Below are 20,878 nucleotides of genomic sequence, written 5' to 3'. Positions count from 1 at the left end.
TTCTATGCCCAGCATTTGTCTTGAGGTATCTTTACCACTTGGAAGAATTATGATACTCGGTAAATTTGATATGAGGCACAAATTCTATTTAAGGGTTGTAATTAGGAAGGAAGAAGAAAAGCTATAGAAGTAGCAGGCGGAAGAAAACATGGGAAGATTGATTATTTCTTTGACATATCTTCTTGTAGAGTAACTTCAGCATGTATAGGTTTTAAGCTACTACTTAAATTGCGCACACACATTAACATAATAGGAGTATAGTTACATAACCAAAGCATACCTGTAATTACCAGCCATCTCCAGTAAAACCAAGAAAACCAGTTAGGCACCTTAGGCATTTGTGAAAACTTATCTATGATATGGTGGATATTGTCCAACTGAACTTGAACAGTCTGAGAGAAATCAGACAAATTAAAACAACCCATTCCTGGGGAATGTTCACATCCCTTATGTTCTTTTAACAGTAAATAGTCTGTAGTTGTAAGATTTTGGAGCGCTACAATTTGCACTTCTCCTAATTCTTGATTGAGTTCCAACAGTATAGATAAAGTCAAATTTGTTGTTTTACTGTATGCACAGGCCAGCTTAGATATCTCCTTCATTCCCATGGCAAGTCCAGGAACTGGTGGGGTGAGTGCAACTACAGCTGTAGCAGTGCGTGGATCTTTGTTGGGGTTTTTTGATGATTGTCTTCTGGCATGAGTCTTCCAGAGAGTGCTGATGTTGGAAGTTCTTTTTCATATCGTATCTTAGTTCATTTTCGGGGTAGCCCAATTAGGCTTTGATCCTCTGTATAAACACAAACAGACCCTTTGCCTACACTTTTATATGTCCTTTATATCATTGTGTAGAACTCATTAGAGGTCACCACATAGGAACTGCATTTTTTTTTTTAATCATTAATCTACACTTACATGACGAATACTTTGTTTACTAGGCTCTCCCCTATACCAGGTCCCCCCTATATACTCCTTTACAGTCACTGTCCATCAGCGTAGCTACCTGTTGTAGAATCACTACTTGTCTTCTCTGTGTTGTACAGCCCTCCCCTTTCTCCCACCCCGCTATGGATGCTAATCTTAATACCCCCCTACTTCTCCCCCCCTTATCCCTCCCTACCCACCCATCCTCCCCAGTCCCTTTCCCTTTGGTACCTGTTAGTCCATTCTTGAGTTCTGTGATTCTGCTGCTGTTTTGTTCCTTCAGTTTTTCCTTTGTTCTTATATTCCACAGATGAGTGAAATCATTTGGTATTTCTCTTTCTCTGCTTGGCTTGTTTCACTGAGCAAAATACCCTCCAGCTCCATCCATGTTGCTGCAAATGGTTGGATTTGCCCTTTTCTTATGGCTGAGTAGTATTCCATTGTGTATATGTACCACATCTTCTTTATCCATTCATCTATCGATGGACATTTACGTTGCTTCCAATTCTTGGCTATTGTAAATAGTGCTGCGATAAACATAGGGGTGCACTGATCTTTCTCATACTTGATTGCTGCATTCTTAGGGTAAATTCCTAGGAGTGCAATTCCTGGGTCAAATGGTAAGTCTGTTTTGAGCATTTTGATGTACCTCCATACTGCTTTCCACAATGGTTGAACAAGTTTACATTCCCACCAGCAGTGTAGGAGGGTTCCCCTTTCTCCACAGCCTCGCCAACATTTGTTGTTGTTTGTCTTTTGGATGGCAGCCATCCTTACTGGTGTGAGGTGATACCTCATTGTAGGTTTAATTTGCATTTCTCTGATAATTAGCGATGTGGAGCATCTTTTCATGTGTCTGTTGGCCATCTGTATTTCTTTTTTGGAGAACCGTCTGTTCAGTTCCTTTGCCCATTTTTTAATTGGGTTATTTGTTTTTTGTTTGTTGAGGCGTGTGAGCTCTTTATATATTCTGGACGTCAAGCCTTTATCGGATGTGTCATTTTCAAAGATATTCTCCCATACTGTAGGGTTCCTTTTTGTTCTATTGATGGTGTCTTTTGCTGTACAGAAGCTTTTCAGCTTAATATAGTCCCACTTGTTCATTTTTGCTCTTGTTTTCCTTGCCCGGGGAGATATGTTCAAGAAGAGGTCACTCATGTTTATGTCTAAGAGGTTTGTGCCTATGTTTTCTTCCAAGAGTTTAATGGTTTCATGACTTACATTCAGGTCTTTGATCCATTTTGAGTTTACTTTTGTATATGGGGTTAGACAATGGTCCAGTTTCATTCTCCTACATGTAGCTCTCCAGTTTTGCCAGCACCATCTGTTGAAGAGACTGTCATTTCGCCATTGTATGTCCATGGCTCCTTTATCAAATATTAATTGACCATATATGTCTGAGTTAATGTCTGGATTTTCTAGTCTGTTCCATTGGTCTGTGGCTCTGCTCTTGTGCCAGTACCAAATTGTCTTGATTACTATGGCTTTATAATAGAGCTTGAAGTTGGGGAGTGAGATCCCCCCTACTTTATTCTTCTTTCTCAGGATTGCTTTGGCTATTCGGGGTCTTTGGTGGTTCCATATGAATTTTTGAATTATTTGTTCCAGTTCATTGAAGAATGTTGCTGGTAGTTTCATAGGGATTGCATCAAATCTGTATATTGCTTTGGGCAGGATGGCCATTTTGACGATATTAATTCTTCCTAGCCATGAGCATGGGATGCGTTTCCATCTGTTAGTGTCCCCTTTAATTTCTCTTAAGAGTGACTTGTAGTTTTCAGAATATAAGTCTTTCACTTCTTTGGTTAGGTTTATTCCTAGGTATTTTATTTTTTTTGATGCAATTGTGAATGGAGTTGTTTTCCTGATTTCTCTTTCTGTTGGTTCATTGTTGGTATATAGGAAAGCCACAGATTTCTGTGTGTTGATTTTGTATCCTGCAACTTTGCTGTATTCCGATATCAGTTCTAGTAGTTCTGGGGTGGAGTCTTTAGGGTTTTTTATGTACAGTATCATGTCATCTGCAAATAGTGACAGTTTGACTTCTTCTTTGCCAATCTGGATTCCTTGTATTTTTTTGTTTTGTCTGATTGCCGTGGCTAGGACCTCCAGTACTATGTTAAATAACAGTGGGGAGAGTGGGCATCCCTGTCTAGTTCCCGATCTCAGCGGAAATGCTTTCAGCTTCTCGCTATTCAATATAATGTTGGCTGTGGGTTTTTCATAGATGGCCTTTATTATGTTGAGGTACTTGCCCTCTATTCCCATTTTGCTGAGAGTTTTTATCATGAATGGATGTTGAACTTTGTCAAATGATTTTTCAGCATCTATGGAGATGACCATGTGGTTTTTGTCTTTCTTTTTGTTGATGTGGTGGATGATATTGATGGACTTTCGAATGTTGTGCCATCCTTGCATCCCTGGGATGAATCCCACTTGGTCATGGTGTACGATGGTTTTGATGTATTTTTGAATTCGGTTTGCTAAAATTTTGTTGAGTATTTTTGCGTCTACGTTCATCAGGGATATTGGTCTGCAGTTTTCTTTTTTGGTGGTGTCTTTGCCTGGTTTTGGTATTAGGGTGATGTTAGCTTCATAGAATGAGTTTGGGAGTATCCCCTCCTCTTCTATTTCTTGGAAAACTTTAAGGAGAATGGGTATTATGTCTTCCCTGTATGTCTGATAAAATTCCGAGGTAAATCCATCTGGCCCGGGGGTTTTGTTCTTTGGTAGTTTTTTGATTACCGCTTCAATTTCGTTGCTGGTAATTGGTCTGTTCAGATTTTCTGTTTCTTTTTGGGTCAGTCTTGGAAGGTTGTATTTTTCTAGGAAGTTGTCCATTTCTCCTAGGTTTCCGAGCTTGTTAGCATATAGGTTTTCATAGTAGTCTCTAATAATTCTTTGTATTTCTGCGGGATCTGTTGTGATTTTTCCTTTCTTATTTCTGATACTGTTGATTTGTGTTGACTCTCTTTTCCTCTTAATAAGTCTGGCTAGAGGCTTATCTATTTTGTTTATTTTCTCGAAGAACCAGCTCTTGGTTTCATTGATTTTTGCTATTGTTTTATTCTTCTCAATTTTATTTATTTCTTCTCTGATCTTTATTATGTCCCTCCTTCTGCTGACCTTAGGCCTCATTTGTTCTTCTTTTTCCAATTTTGATAGTTGTGACATTAGACCGTTCATTTGGGATTGCTCTTCCTTTTTTAAATATGCTTGGAGTGCTATATACTTTCCTCTTAAGACTGCTTTTGCTGCGTCCCACAGAAGTTGGGGCTTAGTGTTGTTGTTGTCATTTGTTTCCATATATTGCTGGATCTCCATTTTGATTTGGTCATTGATCCATTGATTATTTAGGAGCGTGTTGTTTAGCCTCCATGTGTTTGTGAGCCTTTTTGCTTTCTTTGAACAGTTTATTTCTAGTTTAATGCCTTTGTGGTCTGAAAAGTTGGTTGGTAGGATTTCAATCTTTTGGAATTTACTGAGGCTCTTTTTGTGGCCTGTTATGTGGTCTATTCTGGAGAATGTTCCATGTGCACTTGAGAAGAATGTATATCCTGTTGCTTTTGGATGTAGAGTTCTATAGATATCTATTAGGTCCATCTGCTCTACTGTGTTGTTCAGTGCTTCCGTGTCCTTACTTATTTTCTGCCCGGTACATCTATCCTTTGGGGTGAGTGGTGTGTTGAAGTCTCCTAGAATGAATGCATTGCATTCTATTTCCTCCTTTAGTTCTGTTAATATTTGTTTCAGGTATGTTGGTGCTCCTGTATTGGGTGCATATATATTTAGAATGGTTATATCCTCTTGATGGACTGAGCCCTTTATCATTATGTAATGTCCTTCTTTGTCTTTTGTTACTTTCTTTATTTTGAAGTCTGTTTTGTCTGATACCAGAATTGCAACACCTGCTTTCTTCTCTCTGTTGTTTGCTTGAAATATCTTTTTCCATCCCTTGACTTTAAGTCTGTGCGCATCTTTGGGTTTGAGGTGAGTCTCTTGTAAGCAGCATATGGATGGATCTTGCTTTTTTATCCATTCTATTACTCTGTGTCTTTTGATTGGTGCATTCAGTCCATTTACATTTAGGGTGATTATTGAAAGGTATGAATTTATTTCCATTGCAGGCTTTAAGTTTGTGGTTACCAAAGGTTCAGGGTTAGCTTCTTTACTGTCTTACTGTCTAACTTAACTCGCTTGTTGAGCTATTATAAACACAATCTGATGATTCTTTATTTCTCTCCCTTCTTATTCCTCCTCCTCCCTTCTTCATATGTTGGGTGTTTTGTTGTGTGCTCTTTTTAGGAGTGCTCCCATCTAGAGCAGTCCTTGTAGGATGCCCTGTAGAGGTGGTTTGTGGGAGGCAAATTCCCTCAACTTTTGCTTGTCTGGGAATTGTTTAATCCCTCCTTCATATTTAAATGATATTCGTGCTGGATACAGTAGTCTTGGTTCGAGGCCCTTCTGTTTCATTGCATTAAGTATATCATGCCATTCTCTTCTGGCCTGTAGGGTTTCTGTTGAGAAGTCTGATGATAGCCTGATGGGTTTTCCTTTGTAGGTAACCTTTTTTTTCTCTCTGGCTGCTTGTAATACTTTGTCCTTGTCTTTGATCTTTGCCATTTTAATTATTATGTGTCTTGGTGTTGCCCTCCTTGGATCCCTTGTCATGGGAGTTCTGTGTACCTCTGTGGTCTGAGAGGCCATTTCTTCCCCTAGTTTGGGGAAATTTTCAGCAATTATTTCTTCAAAGACATTTTCTATCCCCTTTTCTCTCTCTACTTCTTCTGGAATGAATGCCTATGATTCTTATATTATTCCTTTTAGATTGATCACTCAGCTCTCTTAAAATTCTTTCATTCCTGGAGATCCTTTTATCTCTCTCTGCATCAGCTTCTCTGCGTTTCTGTTCTCTGTTTTCTAGTCCATTAATGGTCTCTTGCATCTCGTCCTTTCTGTTTTGAAGTCCTTCCAGAGCTTGTTTTATTTCTGAATTCTCCTTCCTTATTTCTTGCATATTTCTCTGCAAGTCCATCAGCATGGTTATGACTTTTGTTTTGAATTCTTTTTCAGGTAGACTGGCTAAATCTATCTCCCCAGATTCCTTCTCAGGGGAAGATGTAGCAGATGCTGAAGCTGTCTGGGTTAGTCTTGTCTGGATCATATTTTTTTGCCTTTTCATGTTGACAGGTGCTATTGACTGTCAGCTGGGAGGGCCAAAATTTTCACTTGCTACTGGCCTTTCTTTACTGGGGCAACTGCGACCCCTAGTGGCTTGTGTTGGGTAATTGCGTGTAGAGTGGGTCTTTGTGTCTTGCCTGGCCGGGAGGGAGAAATTTCCCTTTCTGTGGGCGGAATTTGTCTCAGGCTGCTTCTCTGCTTTCGCAGCGCCCGGTGGGGTAATGGATGGGGGGGCTGCTTGACTGTTTGCCTCCGTGAGGGGTCTCAGAGCTGTTGCCCAGGGGGTTAGTGCACCCGGTTTTCCCTGTAATTTCCAGCTGTTGTACTGTGACCTGGGTTGTTTCCGTCAAGCTGTTAAGTCCCTGTCCCTTTAAGACTTTCAAAAAGCCCCCGCTTTTCTTTGTCACAGGGGCATCAGCTTCAGCACCCGCTCAGAGGTCTTACTCCCTGTTCCCCCAGTATCCAGGGCCCCCTGGGCATGTACTGTGTCTGCGCTCTGGCCCGGATGGCTGGGGCTGGGTGTTCGGCATTCCTGCGCTCCGTCTCCCTTCCGCTCTGCCTATTGTTCTCCCGCCGGGAGCTGGGGGAGGGGCGCTCGGGTCCCGCTGGGCCGGGGCTTGTATCTTACCCCTTTCACCAGTCGCTGGGTTCTCGCTGGTGTAGCTGCAGTCTGGCCACTGTCCTGCGTCTTCTGGTCTCTCTTTTAGGGCTGGTTGTGTTTGTTGTATTTTCAAAGGTATATATGTTTTTGGGAGGGGATTCCCACTGTCCTACTCACGCCGCCATGTTGGCTCCGCCTCCGCTCGCTTTTCTTATGTGCTCTGGTGCCAGGCCTCCGGTACCCGCTCACTGGTCTTGCTGCCCTGTTTCCCTAGCATCTAGGGCCCCCTGGGCATGCACTGTGTCTGCGCTCTGGTCCGGATGGCTGGGGCTGGGTGTTCAGCAGTCCTGGTCTCCGTCTCCCTCCCGCTCTGCCTACTCTTCTCCCTCCAGGAGCTGGGGGGAGGGGCGCTCGGCTCCCGCGGGGTCGGGGCTTGTATCTTACCCCCTTCGCGAGGCGCTGGGTTCTCTCAGGTGCGGATGTGGTCTGGATATTGTCCTGTGTCCTCTGGTCTTTATTCTAGGAAGGGTTGTCTTTTTTATATTTTCATAGATATATGTGGTTTTGAGAGGAGATTTCTGCTGCTCTACTCACACCGCCATCTTGGCTCCAATCTACTACTTTTTTTTTAAACCTTCATTTTTTTTAGTAAGTAATTAGTCTTCTGCCTTTACTGTGAGTTTATTTTCACTGATGAAAAATATTTAGGCTTTAGAACATATCCATCTACAGAAGTCCCTTTATCCTGTAAAGCCATTGTAGTGGTGGTGAATTCTTCTAACTTTTGTTTATTTGGGAAACTTTTATTAATCTCTCCTTCAATCCTGAATGGCAACCTTGCTGGGTAAATGATTCTTGATTGAATGTCCTTCTGTTTCAATACATTAACTATTTTATGCCACTCCCTTTCAGCTTTTAAAGTTTCTGCTGAGAAATCTGCTGATAGCCTGTTGAGATTTCCCATATTAGTAATTTTTTGCCTCTCTCTAGCTGCTTTCAGTACCCTTTCTTTATCATTAATCTTTGCATTTTAATTATTATGTCTTGGCATTGTCTTCCTGTTGTTCCTTCTATTAGGGGCTTTGTGTGCTTCAAGGACCTGGGTGTCTATTTCCATTCCCAGATAGGGGAATTTTTAGCAATTATTTCTTCAAATAGACTTTCTACTCCTTTGTCTCTCTCTTATCATTTTGGTGCCCCTGTTATGTGAATACTGTTTCTTTTGAAGTTGTCAGACAGCTCTCAGCCACATCTCATTTCTAGAGATTCCTTTTTCTCTCTATTCCTCAGCTTCATGGTTTTCCTGTTCTCTGATTTCCATCACATTGATTGCCTCCTCTATTTGCAGCAATCTGTTGTTCTTTCCCTCCATTGTATTTTTCATTTCACTTATTCTTCAGCTCTGAGTGTCTTTTTTCAAATCTTTTATCTCGTTGAGTTCTCTCTGAGATCACTAATTTTTTTCCTTAGGTCAGTGAGCATATTTATGACTTATTTTGAAATCTTTATCAAGAAGATTTGTTATCTCCTTTTCATTTAGCCCTCTTTCTGGTGTCTTATCCTGTTGTTCTCTTTGGAACATATTCCTTTGCCTTTTCATTTTTTCTGGGTTTCTGTTTCTTCCTTTGTATTTGATAGATCCACTATGTCTCCTGGTCTAGAGAGTAAATGGCTTTATGGAAAAGGTGTCCTGTGGTGCTTAGAAGCTCAAGACTCTTGCTCTCCTGTGCCCAGTTCTCCTTTGTAGTATAGCTGCAAGTGCTGTTCATGGGCTATGGATGGGGCTGTCTTTCTGCCTGCCTGCTGACAATGGTTGGTCTCTTCAGCAAAGGCCCATTGTGAGCAGATCAGCAGAACTTCTGCTGGGATTGTGTGTGGGTCCACCCCTTTGCCTTAGCTCAGCTAGCCTCATGCAGTGGGCCTTCTGCTGGAATCGGCGTGGGCAGGCTGCCCTTTTCCTGCCCAGCAGTGATGGTGGCTTTTTGGGGTGGCAGGGTGGGTGCACATGGGAGCCTGGGGGTGTGGGGAAGAGGGGTGGGCACCAGCAAGGAGGAGGGAGTGTTTGGAGCTGACTCATGCAGGCACCTCCTCATTTGGGCTGAGAGAGGGCTGCAACAGCTGGGAAAGCCTCCCTCTGCCTGCCAGGCAGCACAGTCTGCTGCTGGGCAGAGCAGGTCAGGTGGGGTGGCAGGTGTGCAAGGAAGCAAGCCCCTCAGGGCTGAGAAGCCAGCTAGGAGGATGAAATGTTTGGAGCTGGCTCCAATCAGTGCCCGACCAGTTGGGGTTAGGGAAGGCTGGGGCAGTGTAGTCCACCTGCCTTTCTTCTCCAGGGAGCTAGCTTCCCCCAACCTCCTCCCCTTTGGCACCCTCACCTTTGCTGGTGAATCTTTCAGTCTGCCACCTTTGCTTTGTGTCTCAGTGGGACTGATGTAGCATGCCTGTCCTCCACAAGTGATAGGAGTCTCAGCCTCCCTGAGTACTCCAACTCTCCCTAGTGTCCAGCCCCATTAAGTCCACCAAAGCCCTATGCAGTGTGGACTTGTGTTCCAAGAGCAGATCTCCATGTCCAGATGTGCTGAGTTCCTGAGTGCTTATCCCACCCCACTCTGTTCTGCTCCCTTCCACTTGTGCATTGGGATAAGGGAAGGGCTTGGGTCCCGATGGATCATGGCTCTGCCTCTTTACCCTTCAATATGTGGACTTCTCTGCTTCATCAGGTGTAGCTGGTCTGTTCTGGAGTCTTCAGGTCATTTTTCAGGGTTAGTTGTATTTGCTGTAGTTGCTTCCTTGGTGTGTATGTCTTTGAGGTTTCTGTCTTGCCTTCCTACTTTGCCATCTTTTCTCTCTGACTCTCAAAGCAGGTTTTAAGGAGGTAAGTGATGTAATATCTGTGCTCTTGATTTTTATTCATGACATGTTTGAATCAATTTCATTATTAAAAAGTTGTTATTGGTGTGGTTTTTTGAATAGGTGAGTGTTCTGTAACTCTTAAACCTTGTATGTTTGAGAATGTCTGTTACTTCCTCTCTTTCTTAAAAGTCAACCTTCTGGGTATAAAATTATTGAGTCATATATTTTCACATGGGTATTTATACAATTTTTTTGTTTTCTGGTGAATAATGTTGCTTTGAACAAGTATGAAGCCAACAGGTGATTTGTTTTTTGCTTATGAAGTCCAAATATATTCCTTTATTTAGTAAATTCTGTAATCTATCCTTCTGTATGATTAGATTTTCCTGGAAGATAGTGATAGTCAGTCTGAAGATATATATCTGTTTTTAGAATTTACTTCCTATCTTTCATTCCTCTTATCTTTTCATTGATCTACTCATAACATTAATTTCATTTCTTTTAAAAAATTTTGTTTTATTATTACTTAGTTTGAAACTTTAGTAACCAGAATTAATCCTGTCTTTTGTATGTCAATTCCTTATCTTTCCTATGCTCTTTAATTGCATTTGGTAAACTTTTTATCTCCTTCTGACAGTGAGGGCATGAACTGATGTAGTTCACAGTCTGCAATTGTTGTTTTGACTTAAAAACTCTAAAATATTTAATATATTTTTTTCTGGGCAAATATTCTTCATTCTTTCATATTTTGTTGATTACCCTGTTTCTTGTGAAACCCTATCAGAACACTGTGAAGTAGTCATGTTCATACCTTCCACTCATGCCTTCACTGGTTTTTAAATGAGGTTGGTGGTTTCCTTTAGTAGAGGGATAATGCACATACAATAAATTGTGTGTGTGTGTGTGGATTAGGAGAGTACCTGGCATACATGTGTTAGTTGTGATGATGATGGTGACTATGCTGCCTTAGTTATTTCAGCTACACTTCCACCTTTTATGGACATTTTCTAATAATTTTATAGCCTTATAGATCCCTAGATTTTGTTTACAGTACAGCATTTATGGATGCAATTTTTATGATTTGTTAACCCTTTGATTACTAATTCAGTCCTACTTGGAATATATGGAGATATGTGCCAGATTTCAACATTCTATCTCAAAATATCTCCTAATTCACTGTATTGAATAATTTGTGGTTTTATACTCCATTGGTGTTTTTCCTTCTGCATTTAATATGGATATTTTCCTATCTTTCCTTGTTCTTTTTTTAAAAATGAGATTGAAGAGAAGGGGATAGAGTAAAAGTGCTTTTTCTCTTAACTTTACTAGAAGAAAGTCATATTTGTTTTGTAGAAAGTTTATTCTGGAGGCAGTGTATAACATGGTTTGCTGGTGTAAACTTAGTAATTCTGTTAGAAGATAATTTTGATAATCAAGGGAAGAAATTATGAGGAATTGAATGACAATGGCAGCAAGTATGTCAGCAAAAGAAAATATATGAGAAATTATTATAGTGTCAAAGTTAAAGTGATGGGTTGTATCTGTTATTTTATTCTTTAAATGAGTGGTACTTAAAACTAATTCTAAAACATACAGGAAGATAATGATGTTAGTAATGGGAGGAACAAAAAAGAGCTCTTTAAGACATTCAGATACTCAGATGTTTGTACTATATCTGAATAGAGGTTTCTAGAAAGCCTTTGGCCTTTGAGGGAAAGGAAATGTATATCTTGGAAGATATACATTTGAGACTTGTCAAAATACTGCTAGTGATGAAAGCCATACTTGTAGATAAGGTTAGTAACAGAATTATTATTGTGTAAAAAGGTTAAGTACAAATAAAATAAAATGATAGAAAATTTTAAGAGACTATTAACTAAGGTGAGTTTTGTAATAGTAAGAGGCAGCTAAACTTCTCAACAGTCAGCTCCTAGTATTCTCCAAAATGTATTCTTACACTTCTCACATTCCTCTCCAAAATCATTTCTTAGTATTCTCAAAAAGTTTACCTTCCTATAGGTATTGTAAAACAGAAAGAGGCTGTCCTTCAGTGTCAGATGGATATCTTGACTGTTATCACACCATCTCTATTACCTAGGATATTCCCATTACCTATTTGATTCAATCTTCTTATTAGAAAAAAATGCAAATGAAAATTCCTACCTCATGGTATTGTTGTGAGGCTTAAATGAATATAATTATGAATCATTCAGCAGTTTTTGGCACACAATAGACACTTGAAAGTTTCCCATGTATTTGTCCTTATTTCTGTCTCCTGGTTGTTATTCATGTCCTCTGCATGGGATGCTCTGCCACACATCTTTCTGCTGGTGAAAGTCTTGTACATCTTTTTCAGGACAGATTTAATTGCTATGCGCTTCTCAAAGGATTATCCATGTCTTGTGGCATTTATTTTTTCCTCGGCTCTTATTATTCTCTTCATTGTTGTTCACTTAGTTTTTGCTTCTCTTGCAGGCAATTGCCTAACTTTCCATCAAGGTTTTATTAATCTTTATATTCCACATATTTCTTAGCCAATGCCTGTGTGTTACTCGTAGTAAGGACTGGATGTGTGTTTGTTGAATTAGTAGTTGAATGATACCATTAAATAAAGTCTGTGTATTGTGTGAAGTCTAAAAGCATGAAAGCTGAGCTTGGGCTTGGAATGGACCTTCACTTCTCCAAAGTTCAAGTGGGGGCACCTAATACCTTGATCAGAGAGTAAATTCAAGTCAAAAAGCTTATTATTCACAGCAACTATGAATAAGAAGTTTCTGGCAGAGAAGAGTCCTGGCCTAAATTCCAATGTAATGGAGACATTAGAGATCAGGCCATCAGCAAATACAAAGAATTTGGAAGAAGAACTTGGAGAAATATACAGGCAAAAGTGGTGGAGTTATGTTTTATAGAGTGTTGTAGCCTCTGACACAGGCTGTAGGAAGTATTTAAGGTAAAAGTTACCTTCATACCAGGGTGTGTAAACATGCGTGTTTTGGGTATTTACTGCTATTGAAATAAAAAAACAGATTTTTCTTAGGGTATTCAAACAATACTTACCAACTTTGTAAATTAAGAGAAAAGTTACTCAGCATCACCAAATAAATAAAAGCCTGTAGACACCCACTGATATTGGCTCTGTCAATTCAATGACAAGATGCACTGGCCAGAAGTGCTAGGAGTGAAGTTCATCATCCACACAGTGTATCTCAGAGTGATACTAGCCAAACATGAATTTTTGGAAAGGTACTTTCCTTCTGTGTAAAAAGCTTTAAAAACTACTAGCACTTGGTGAAATAAAAATATAGTGAAAAAAATAAGATGAATTTTCCTACAATTTAAATGTATTCATCTTTAAAGATTAACCATTGTGTTTTTTTGTCCTTTCTGCCCTCTATATTAGTTAAATAAAACTCCTTTTTGTACAAAATTATAATGATAGCAAATAGTACTTGTTTGTTGTTTGTCTTTATAATGCAACAAAAAACTGCATTTCTGTTTTTATTTCAAACTTTTTTTTCCATTTCAAACTTTTATTTCAGCCCCAATTTTGCTTTTGGAAATATTTTTGGTTTATTAAATATAAAAAGTAATCTATGAAGCACTGACATTAGGATCTAAAATTTTGTACCTTGTTGAACTTTCCAATATTTACAAATATCTGGATACGGTAATCATTTAGTCAAAATAGTTTGCACCATATAGACCCTGCTTTTGACTACTTTAAATGGGGTCTTTGTTCTATGAAAAGGACCAAAGTTCAAGTCATGAAAAAAGCATATAACCTAAAGCTATCAATGAATATAGGCAATTCATTTGAGTCTGGCACCTGGTGGGGTCCTTTTACCTTTCATGCGTTTCATGCTATAAAACTTACAGGAGAGAGAAATAGAGACAGAGGGAGTAAAAGTGGGGAGGAAAGAAAGAGAAAGAGGTATAAGGTAAAGAAGGAAAGTAGGAAGGAAGGAGGAAAAGTCAGAAATATAAAGAACAGGGTGATTACTGTTTAGATTTGAAGATCAAGCATACAGCCATTCTCCATCCTACTATAAAAAGTCTAGTTCTGGGCGGTCTTGCATTCTAGAAATCAGTATTAATTTCATTGCCTTTTGAGAATCTGACCAGGTCATTGTAATATAATCATCTGTTATAAATCTTTGTTGATCCTAAAGATAATCAGAACACCACAGGAACCATCCAACTTTATTATGTAGATTTTATGAATAGTCATGTATGATTTTGATGTAAATTTTCATATTTTCTTTTCATATATTAGAAGAGAATTCATTTATAAAATAACTTTTCAGTATCTTAAATAATGTACTGATAGTGATGGCTAACAGTGTCTTTTTCTTTTTTTTCTTTATTCAAATATAGCTATGTTAGAAATCATGATGAATTCAGAGAAAAGGCAAATCTGGAAATCTATAAATAAATAAGAACGATGAAAATTAGAATTGACTAGATTAGAAAAGATTATGGTTCTTTTCCCATGATTAGATTAAACGATCATGGTCATTATCTCATGATTATTCAGTAGCATATTCTGATTAAGGAACAGATCAATTATTTATTTTTTTCTTTTCTGCATGTTATTAGATAAAAGAAGAAATCTATCAAATGGATTTTATATATGAATGTCTTAAATTTCATAAGAGTATTTTTTACAACCACATTGCAAGAGAGTGAAGTCTACTTACAGCTTACCACACTGTTGCTTGAAATTTGTGAATTGATTTTCCCTTTTAGAACAGCTATATACTTACGCTTACTGTCTACATTCTCTAATATTATTGTATCATAAAAATGGTGATACCATTAGCAGTTACTGAATACAAACTTTGCTTTGCTTTATGATCAGTACATCTTTTATTTTGGCACTAAGCAAATCATAGAAACACCAAATCATTTGGTAAATCTGGAATAAACAGAATGTTTTGTTTAATCACCTTTCATTCAATTCACTAAGGCATGCTTGTCTGCTATGGCACTTTTGATTACAATCCTACGTTTACTTCTCTGTATGGTTGGCACAGCATGTAGAAGTTGAAGTAATTTATCAACCAGAGAAAAACTGAATACTACCCAAAAAGACTTAGTGCCTTTACATGCTTTGATCTACTCAGATTCATAATAGTCAAATTGATTCTATAGAAATTTAGGTTGTTCTTTAAAATACCATTTGTTGTTTGAATATGAACATAGACAAGATGTAGTGGAATATTAAATATCTCATGTTACTGAATATAATTTTTAGTTCCAAGGCCAGTTTATGTCTGGTAAATTTTACATAACAGAAACTGAAAAGTAAATACTTAAAATCTGAAGGAGTAGAGTCAAAGTTGAAGTTATTTAATACATATAGGAAAAACAAAATCATAAATTTAAATAAAACAATATTAAAGAATGTAAGCTCTAGATTTTGAGAATGGGCCTCTAATTTTAACCTAGGTATTTTCACCCTGGTAAGTGGTGATATAACCTAAGCAATCTAGAATTCGCCATGACTCACTGCCATGAGGGTCTGAAAAAGACTCCTGTTTTAGTTAAAAAGCAATGTAAAAAGTCCCTGATAGGAATATCTAAAGAAATTGGACCAAAAGAAATGAGACAAAATTAAGTACATCTGAAAGCAGTAGAATACAGCTGCTAACCCATATTCCAAGAATTTTTTTTGTTTAGTGAAATGACCCAGCAGTAACATTTTTCAAAGTGCAGTTGATTTCTAGAGTGATTTCATACATAAACCACTAAAGACTTCTTTCTCTAAGTTGTCTGTACCAGTAGTTCTCTCTGAACTAAATTTTACAAAATTCAACCTGTAACATGTTTTTCATTTGGATAAATATTTTTGTCCTTTGATATTATGATAGAGAAGGTCATTATGTTTATTATTTAAAATTCAAGATGCAGAAATTGACAAAAAGAATATTTCACTATTCTTAAAATGACCATTACATTTAATATTAATGTAAATCAAAGAGTATATTGCTTTTCTTATTTATCCCCTTGCCATTCAAAATTACTGATGTTAACAAATTAGCACACTTGGTAAGATAGATGGAAAAGTTTGTTTTTTCAGTCTGCTCCATCTGGACCTTAATTTCCAATTTTTTTTCAAGAAGATTGAAATACTAATATTTAACATCTACTTACACAAACAGGTGATCTTTAATTTGAGTGCTTACTATACAAACTGTGGTTCTATGTATTTTACATGAATTAGGTAATTTCACTTTCCCAGTATCTCTTAGAAGATACATTATTTAACTGTATCTTCCAGAATCTGAGGCCCAGGTAGCCTAAGGAACTCATTCTAGTTTGTACACCACTGAGGGGTGATTGTGTTCTTTCTTATAAATGGATGACTCTACGTTCTGTAGCTATGTAGCTGTCGTTATTGTCTTCCTGTAAGTACTTGGTGCTTAGATTCCCTTGGTAATTTATGGGCATTTCCAATTAGAATCCATCCTTTTGTCTCTTAGATGACCTTCCCATTGATCAATATCTCTATGTAATAGTAATTGTAACTAAAGAGGCCTCAAACCAGCTAGTTAGTTAAACAGTGTTTGCCCCACACTACCCCTGTTTTCTGTTTGCCCTTATGCTTATCTTTATAGCTAATGACTTGGAGCAAATTAAACCACTTCAGCAAGTTTTTGTGAAGTTAAAGACGTTTTATAAATACTGCCAGCTTTTCCAATCTATCACTGCAGGGCAAAGAGATTCCACCAGACCAGTTGTATAGACAAGACATTTCTCTCCTTCTCTCCGTAGGAGTGTGTGGTCTTGAGTATGATATTGGTAAATATGAGTATAACTCATTTCAATGAAATGTGAAAAAAAATTGGTTCTTATAAATTTCTTAGTACCATGAGGAATAACCACTGACGGTAACCACAGCAGGCAGCAGTTGGATTACTATGTACCAAGAGTCTGTGCTAATAGAGGATCTCACATTAACACTCAGTGTCTCACTTTGTTACCTTGCAGAGATGTTGGAATCCAACAATGTGATCACTTTCAGTGGCTTGGCCAACAGCTCCAGTTATCATACCTTCCTTTTGGATGAAGAACGGAGTAGACTGTACGTTGGAGCAAAGGATCACATATTTTCATTCAACCTGGTTAATATCAAGGATTTTCAAAAGGTATCCTTATTCTAACATATGCACTGTAGTTCTTTTGAGACATCTCAAGTTATGTAGAGTCCTCTATTTAGCAGCGTGACAACTGTAAAAACTGTGTATTTTATCTTTTCAGATGCAAATAAAAATAATTCATTGATTTGAATAAATCAAAGAATATAGTAACCCATAAAAATCATCAAGGAAGAAACCATAGTATTTTTAATGACCTTTATATGAAATATATGAAAATATGCATGAAATATATAAACATATGAAAACTATGAAACTTCAGCTTATCCTTCCATAGTTGTACAATTTTTCCTGTAAAAAAGTAAATAGCTGGACCATTATAGAAGTATATCATAATTGATTTCAGGTACTGTGTATATATGTGTGTGTATGTATTTTATACATATATAATATATACATATATATAATATATACATCTCTCAACATTGCCAGCAAATGCAGAATTCATCAGTCATCATACATATGCCTAAACTGGTGTATCACCTGTGTTTATAAGTGAAGTTTATTGGAACACAGACACTATCATTCATTTATTTGTCGTCTGTGTTTTCAGTCAACAACGGCGGAGTTGAGTAGTGATAGAGATCATCTCGTTCACAAAGCCTAATATATTTACTATCTGGACTTTTAAACAGAAGTTTGTCAAACCCTGATCTGGGAGATCAATTTTCAGTGTCATGTTTTTGCAAATGTGGTCATTTCTGCACTTGGTAATAGTGTGTAGTCTCTTTAAGCATAAATGCTTATTAAATAATGAATGAGAGGGGTTACCATGTGTAGAAGCATAAAAACATAAAGATGGAAAAATATAAAATAGGTAATGAAGCATTTTGAATGTGAGGATAAGTTTACGCATTAGTTAACTGAGAAATTTTTGAGTAAAGAAGAAAAAATATTAACAGATTAACAAATTTAACCAAAAAGTTAGGAATTCTTTTTCATGGACAAGACAATTAAATATATATACATACACACACTTATGTATATTCATTCCATTGACTTATTGTTAACATTAGAGAGAAATCACAAAATGAGGCCCATACTGTCTCAATACCAACAAGAAATAGCTAGAAAACTATGAAAAAACAACCTGCCTCCTTGAAATAAAAAACTGTATGTTTTAATAACCTATGATTTTCACACAATCTAGCTGGAAAGATTTGTATGAAAGTAAATAAACCTTAGGTCTGCTCCATATTATTATTGTGTCTCAGAGGAAATTTATATATTTGATCCTCCACCATTGTGAACTTTAAATAAGAATAGATCACTTGGCCTTCCCACAGGCAATGTAAAGATAGAGCCATGGGACTTGTGGAACAGAACTGCCCAGCAGTCCCTCCAGTGATTCAAGAGTCATGGTAATGTTAATTGTAAGGACATACGTTCGCTCTTCCTAGAGATTTTTATTATGTGATGACTTTGTAAAAACCTTGTGAAACAAGTCAAATAATAAGTACACACATACATGAAAAGCACATGCAAAAGAAAAGAATACATAAATTAAGATCTTCAAGTGGTAAAAATGAGTGCACATCCAAAATTTTAGGGGTTTTATAATTGTGACATTGAATGGAAGTGCATTTGTTATGTCATCATAGGGAATTTCAATATAGCGTAAATTCTTGTTTATAAATGTATTGTATTTTGCTTTTTAATTCCCTAGATTAAATATCACAGTCTTTGCCCATATTGAATTACCTAGAGGTTCCCAAATAAATGATAATCAGCCATTTTGAAACTAAAAGCTTTCTAGCAGACATGAATGATTATCTGCCACCATCTCTGGGTTTCTCTTTTACATGTGACATTTTTTTTCTCATGAAATTAGCTGATGTTATCAGAAGAAAAAGATGAATAAAAAAAAACAATTAAATTGTTCTGCCCCAATACAGAGAGGAGTCATTGGAATTGCTCAGGGAAACTGTAAAATTTTATATCAGAATTTGGATGAGGGCTATTTGCATTATTGAGGGAAAGCAGGCACAGTCCTCCAAGCCACAGTACCGCCTTCGGTTCTCTACCACTGTCACTGTGCTCATACAATGTAGGAACCTTTGGAAGAATGATGTTCAAGTATTGGAATGAAAACACAATTCTTTCTCAGTTAAATCTTATGTTTTTTAACCACAGTGGAGAGGGTGATTTTTTTTTTCTTTTTAGAGCAGTTTGCTTCTTTATTTCCTCCTTTATCTCTCAGAAGTGTACAAGGCTAATCTGACCTATTTTCCCTGTCCAAAAAAAAAAAAGTTCCTTTCTAAGACACTTTTTTCTAACTCTATCAGTTGCTCATTCTAGCATGTTGTGTTGAAATTTGTATCAGGGAAATGGATCCAGAGCACCCAGTGTTAAAATTTCAAAAATCACTATTTTATGATAAAGACCAATTGATTTAGAAGAATGTAAGCTACATTTTATGCCTATTTCTGCCTCTCGTTACTAGATTCCAACATCCTCCTAAGATGATCTGCTTAGTTCTTCCCACTAATTTATGATAAATCACTACTTTATGATAAAGACCAATTGATTTAGAAGAATGTAAGCTACATTTTATGCCTATTTCTGCCTCTCATTACGAGATTCCAACATCCTCCTAAGATGATCTGCTTAGTTCTTCCCACTAATTTATGATAAATCACTACTTTATGATAAAGACCAATTGATTTAGAAGAATGTAAGCTACATTTTATGCCTATTTCTGCCTCTCATTACGAGATTCCAACATCCTCCTAAGATGATCTGCTTAGTTCTTGACCACATGGATTCTGAGTTGCTCATCTTTCGTATACAACAAAGCCCAATGGGTGGACAGAGAGTGAATGATTTAAGCTCATACTAATTAGCTGATACCACTATGAGGTCTAAACTGAACGGTTCACACAGCGCTCCATGTAACTTCCTTTAAGTTGCCCCAACTTTTCTAACAGATTATAATGTTGGCTCTCTTAGAGAACTTAATTGGCATAAAGTAATGTTTCTTCTCTGCCCGTAGATTGTGTGGCCAGTATCTTACACCAGACGAGACGAATGCAAGTGGGCTGGCAAAGATATCTTGGTAAATATCAGACTTTTAAATTATTTTAGTAATTGCATTAATAATTTATCACCCTTATTATTTTAGTTCAGTATTATATTAAAAAATATGCTTTACTTGTGGACTTAATCACTCTCACTAATAATTAACTAAAATTATTAGTTAATTTTGGATATTGACATCATTATGTAAAACATTTTAAGTAAAGGAAGTAGGTGAAAATAGTAACATGCCTAAAAGAGCAAAAATATGTTTCCTTTGATAATTTACATATATATATCCAAAAGATAAACAAAATGTAATATTCAATAAGTGAACTTCTTTGTACAGATTAGTTTTCATGTGTTAATTCCTCTTGAATTTCTTTTGAATGATGTGAAAGTTTTCTACTTCTGAGTCGTCATGATTAAATTACCTCTCCTTTCCATCCCATTCCTATTCTTTTTCTCTCCTTTCTGCTTCCTTCTTACCTTCTTTTTTCCCTCCCTCCTTTCCTTCCTTCCTTATTTATTCCTTCCTTCCACATACTTATTTCTTAAATAAATATGGATTGAAAAATAACTCTGTAACAGGCATTGTCCTGGGTACTGTGGAACAAAGGAAGAATGGTAAGGAATCCTTAAAATGGTTTTACCATTGTAAAATGTTAGAGGCCATTTTTCCTGAGATAAACCTTTCAGTAAAATTAAGAGGGCCACTGGTTTGATGTATAGCCAAGTATCCACACAGATCATGAAAGGCAGTTATAATCATTTAAATCAATAAATTTAAATGAATCATAGAATTTAGAAATTTGAATCGTATTATTTTGTTTTCTCAGACATTTTTAGATTTCTAAAACACAAAGAAATAAATTCATAAGATTTTTCTGTGTATTGGCATTTAGAAGACATTTATCCTATATGCCTGAAGACATAAATCAGCCTGTATACATGTATATAGAGTATAGTGATTTTTACGGGACGACTTGATTGATTGGTAGCAGCTGCCTAAGATGATGTATATCTTTAGAGAGGCTTAGAGGAGGAATCTGAGTTCATGGAAAAGGAACACCTCCGTCTGGTAGCAATCTTAGCTACAGATGGAGGAAGGTAACCAAAGGAGGAAGGCACAGGTATTCCCCATCCTTGGC

At 37.2% G+C, this 20,878-nt stretch overlaps 1 protein-coding gene across 4 annotated transcripts in view; it reads left to right on the top strand.

Moving 5' to 3' along the window:
- Nucleotides 1-20,878, top strand: part of SEMA3A (semaphorin 3A) — a 467,315-nt gene that overhangs the window by 308,554 nt on the left and 137,883 nt on the right. For all 4 annotated transcript variants that reach the window (XM_057504463.1, XM_057504465.1, XM_057504464.1 and 1 more), the window contains 2 exons: nucleotides 16,546-16,703; nucleotides 19,705-19,767. In XM_057504463.1, the coding sequence (XP_057360446.1) occupies nucleotides 16,546-16,703; nucleotides 19,705-19,767 (221 nt within the window). The remainder of the gene's footprint in view (nucleotides 1-16,545; nucleotides 16,704-19,704; nucleotides 19,768-20,878) is intronic.

This window comes from Manis pentadactyla, chromosome 7 (genome assembly GCF_030020395.1).
Source record: "Manis pentadactyla isolate mManPen7 chromosome 7, mManPen7.hap1, whole genome shotgun sequence".
Classification (NCBI taxonomy): Eukaryota; Metazoa; Chordata; class Mammalia; order Pholidota; family Manidae; genus Manis; species Manis pentadactyla.
Note: the sequence above shows the minus strand (reverse complement) of the source record. Positions and strands in the feature narration are given on the sequence as shown.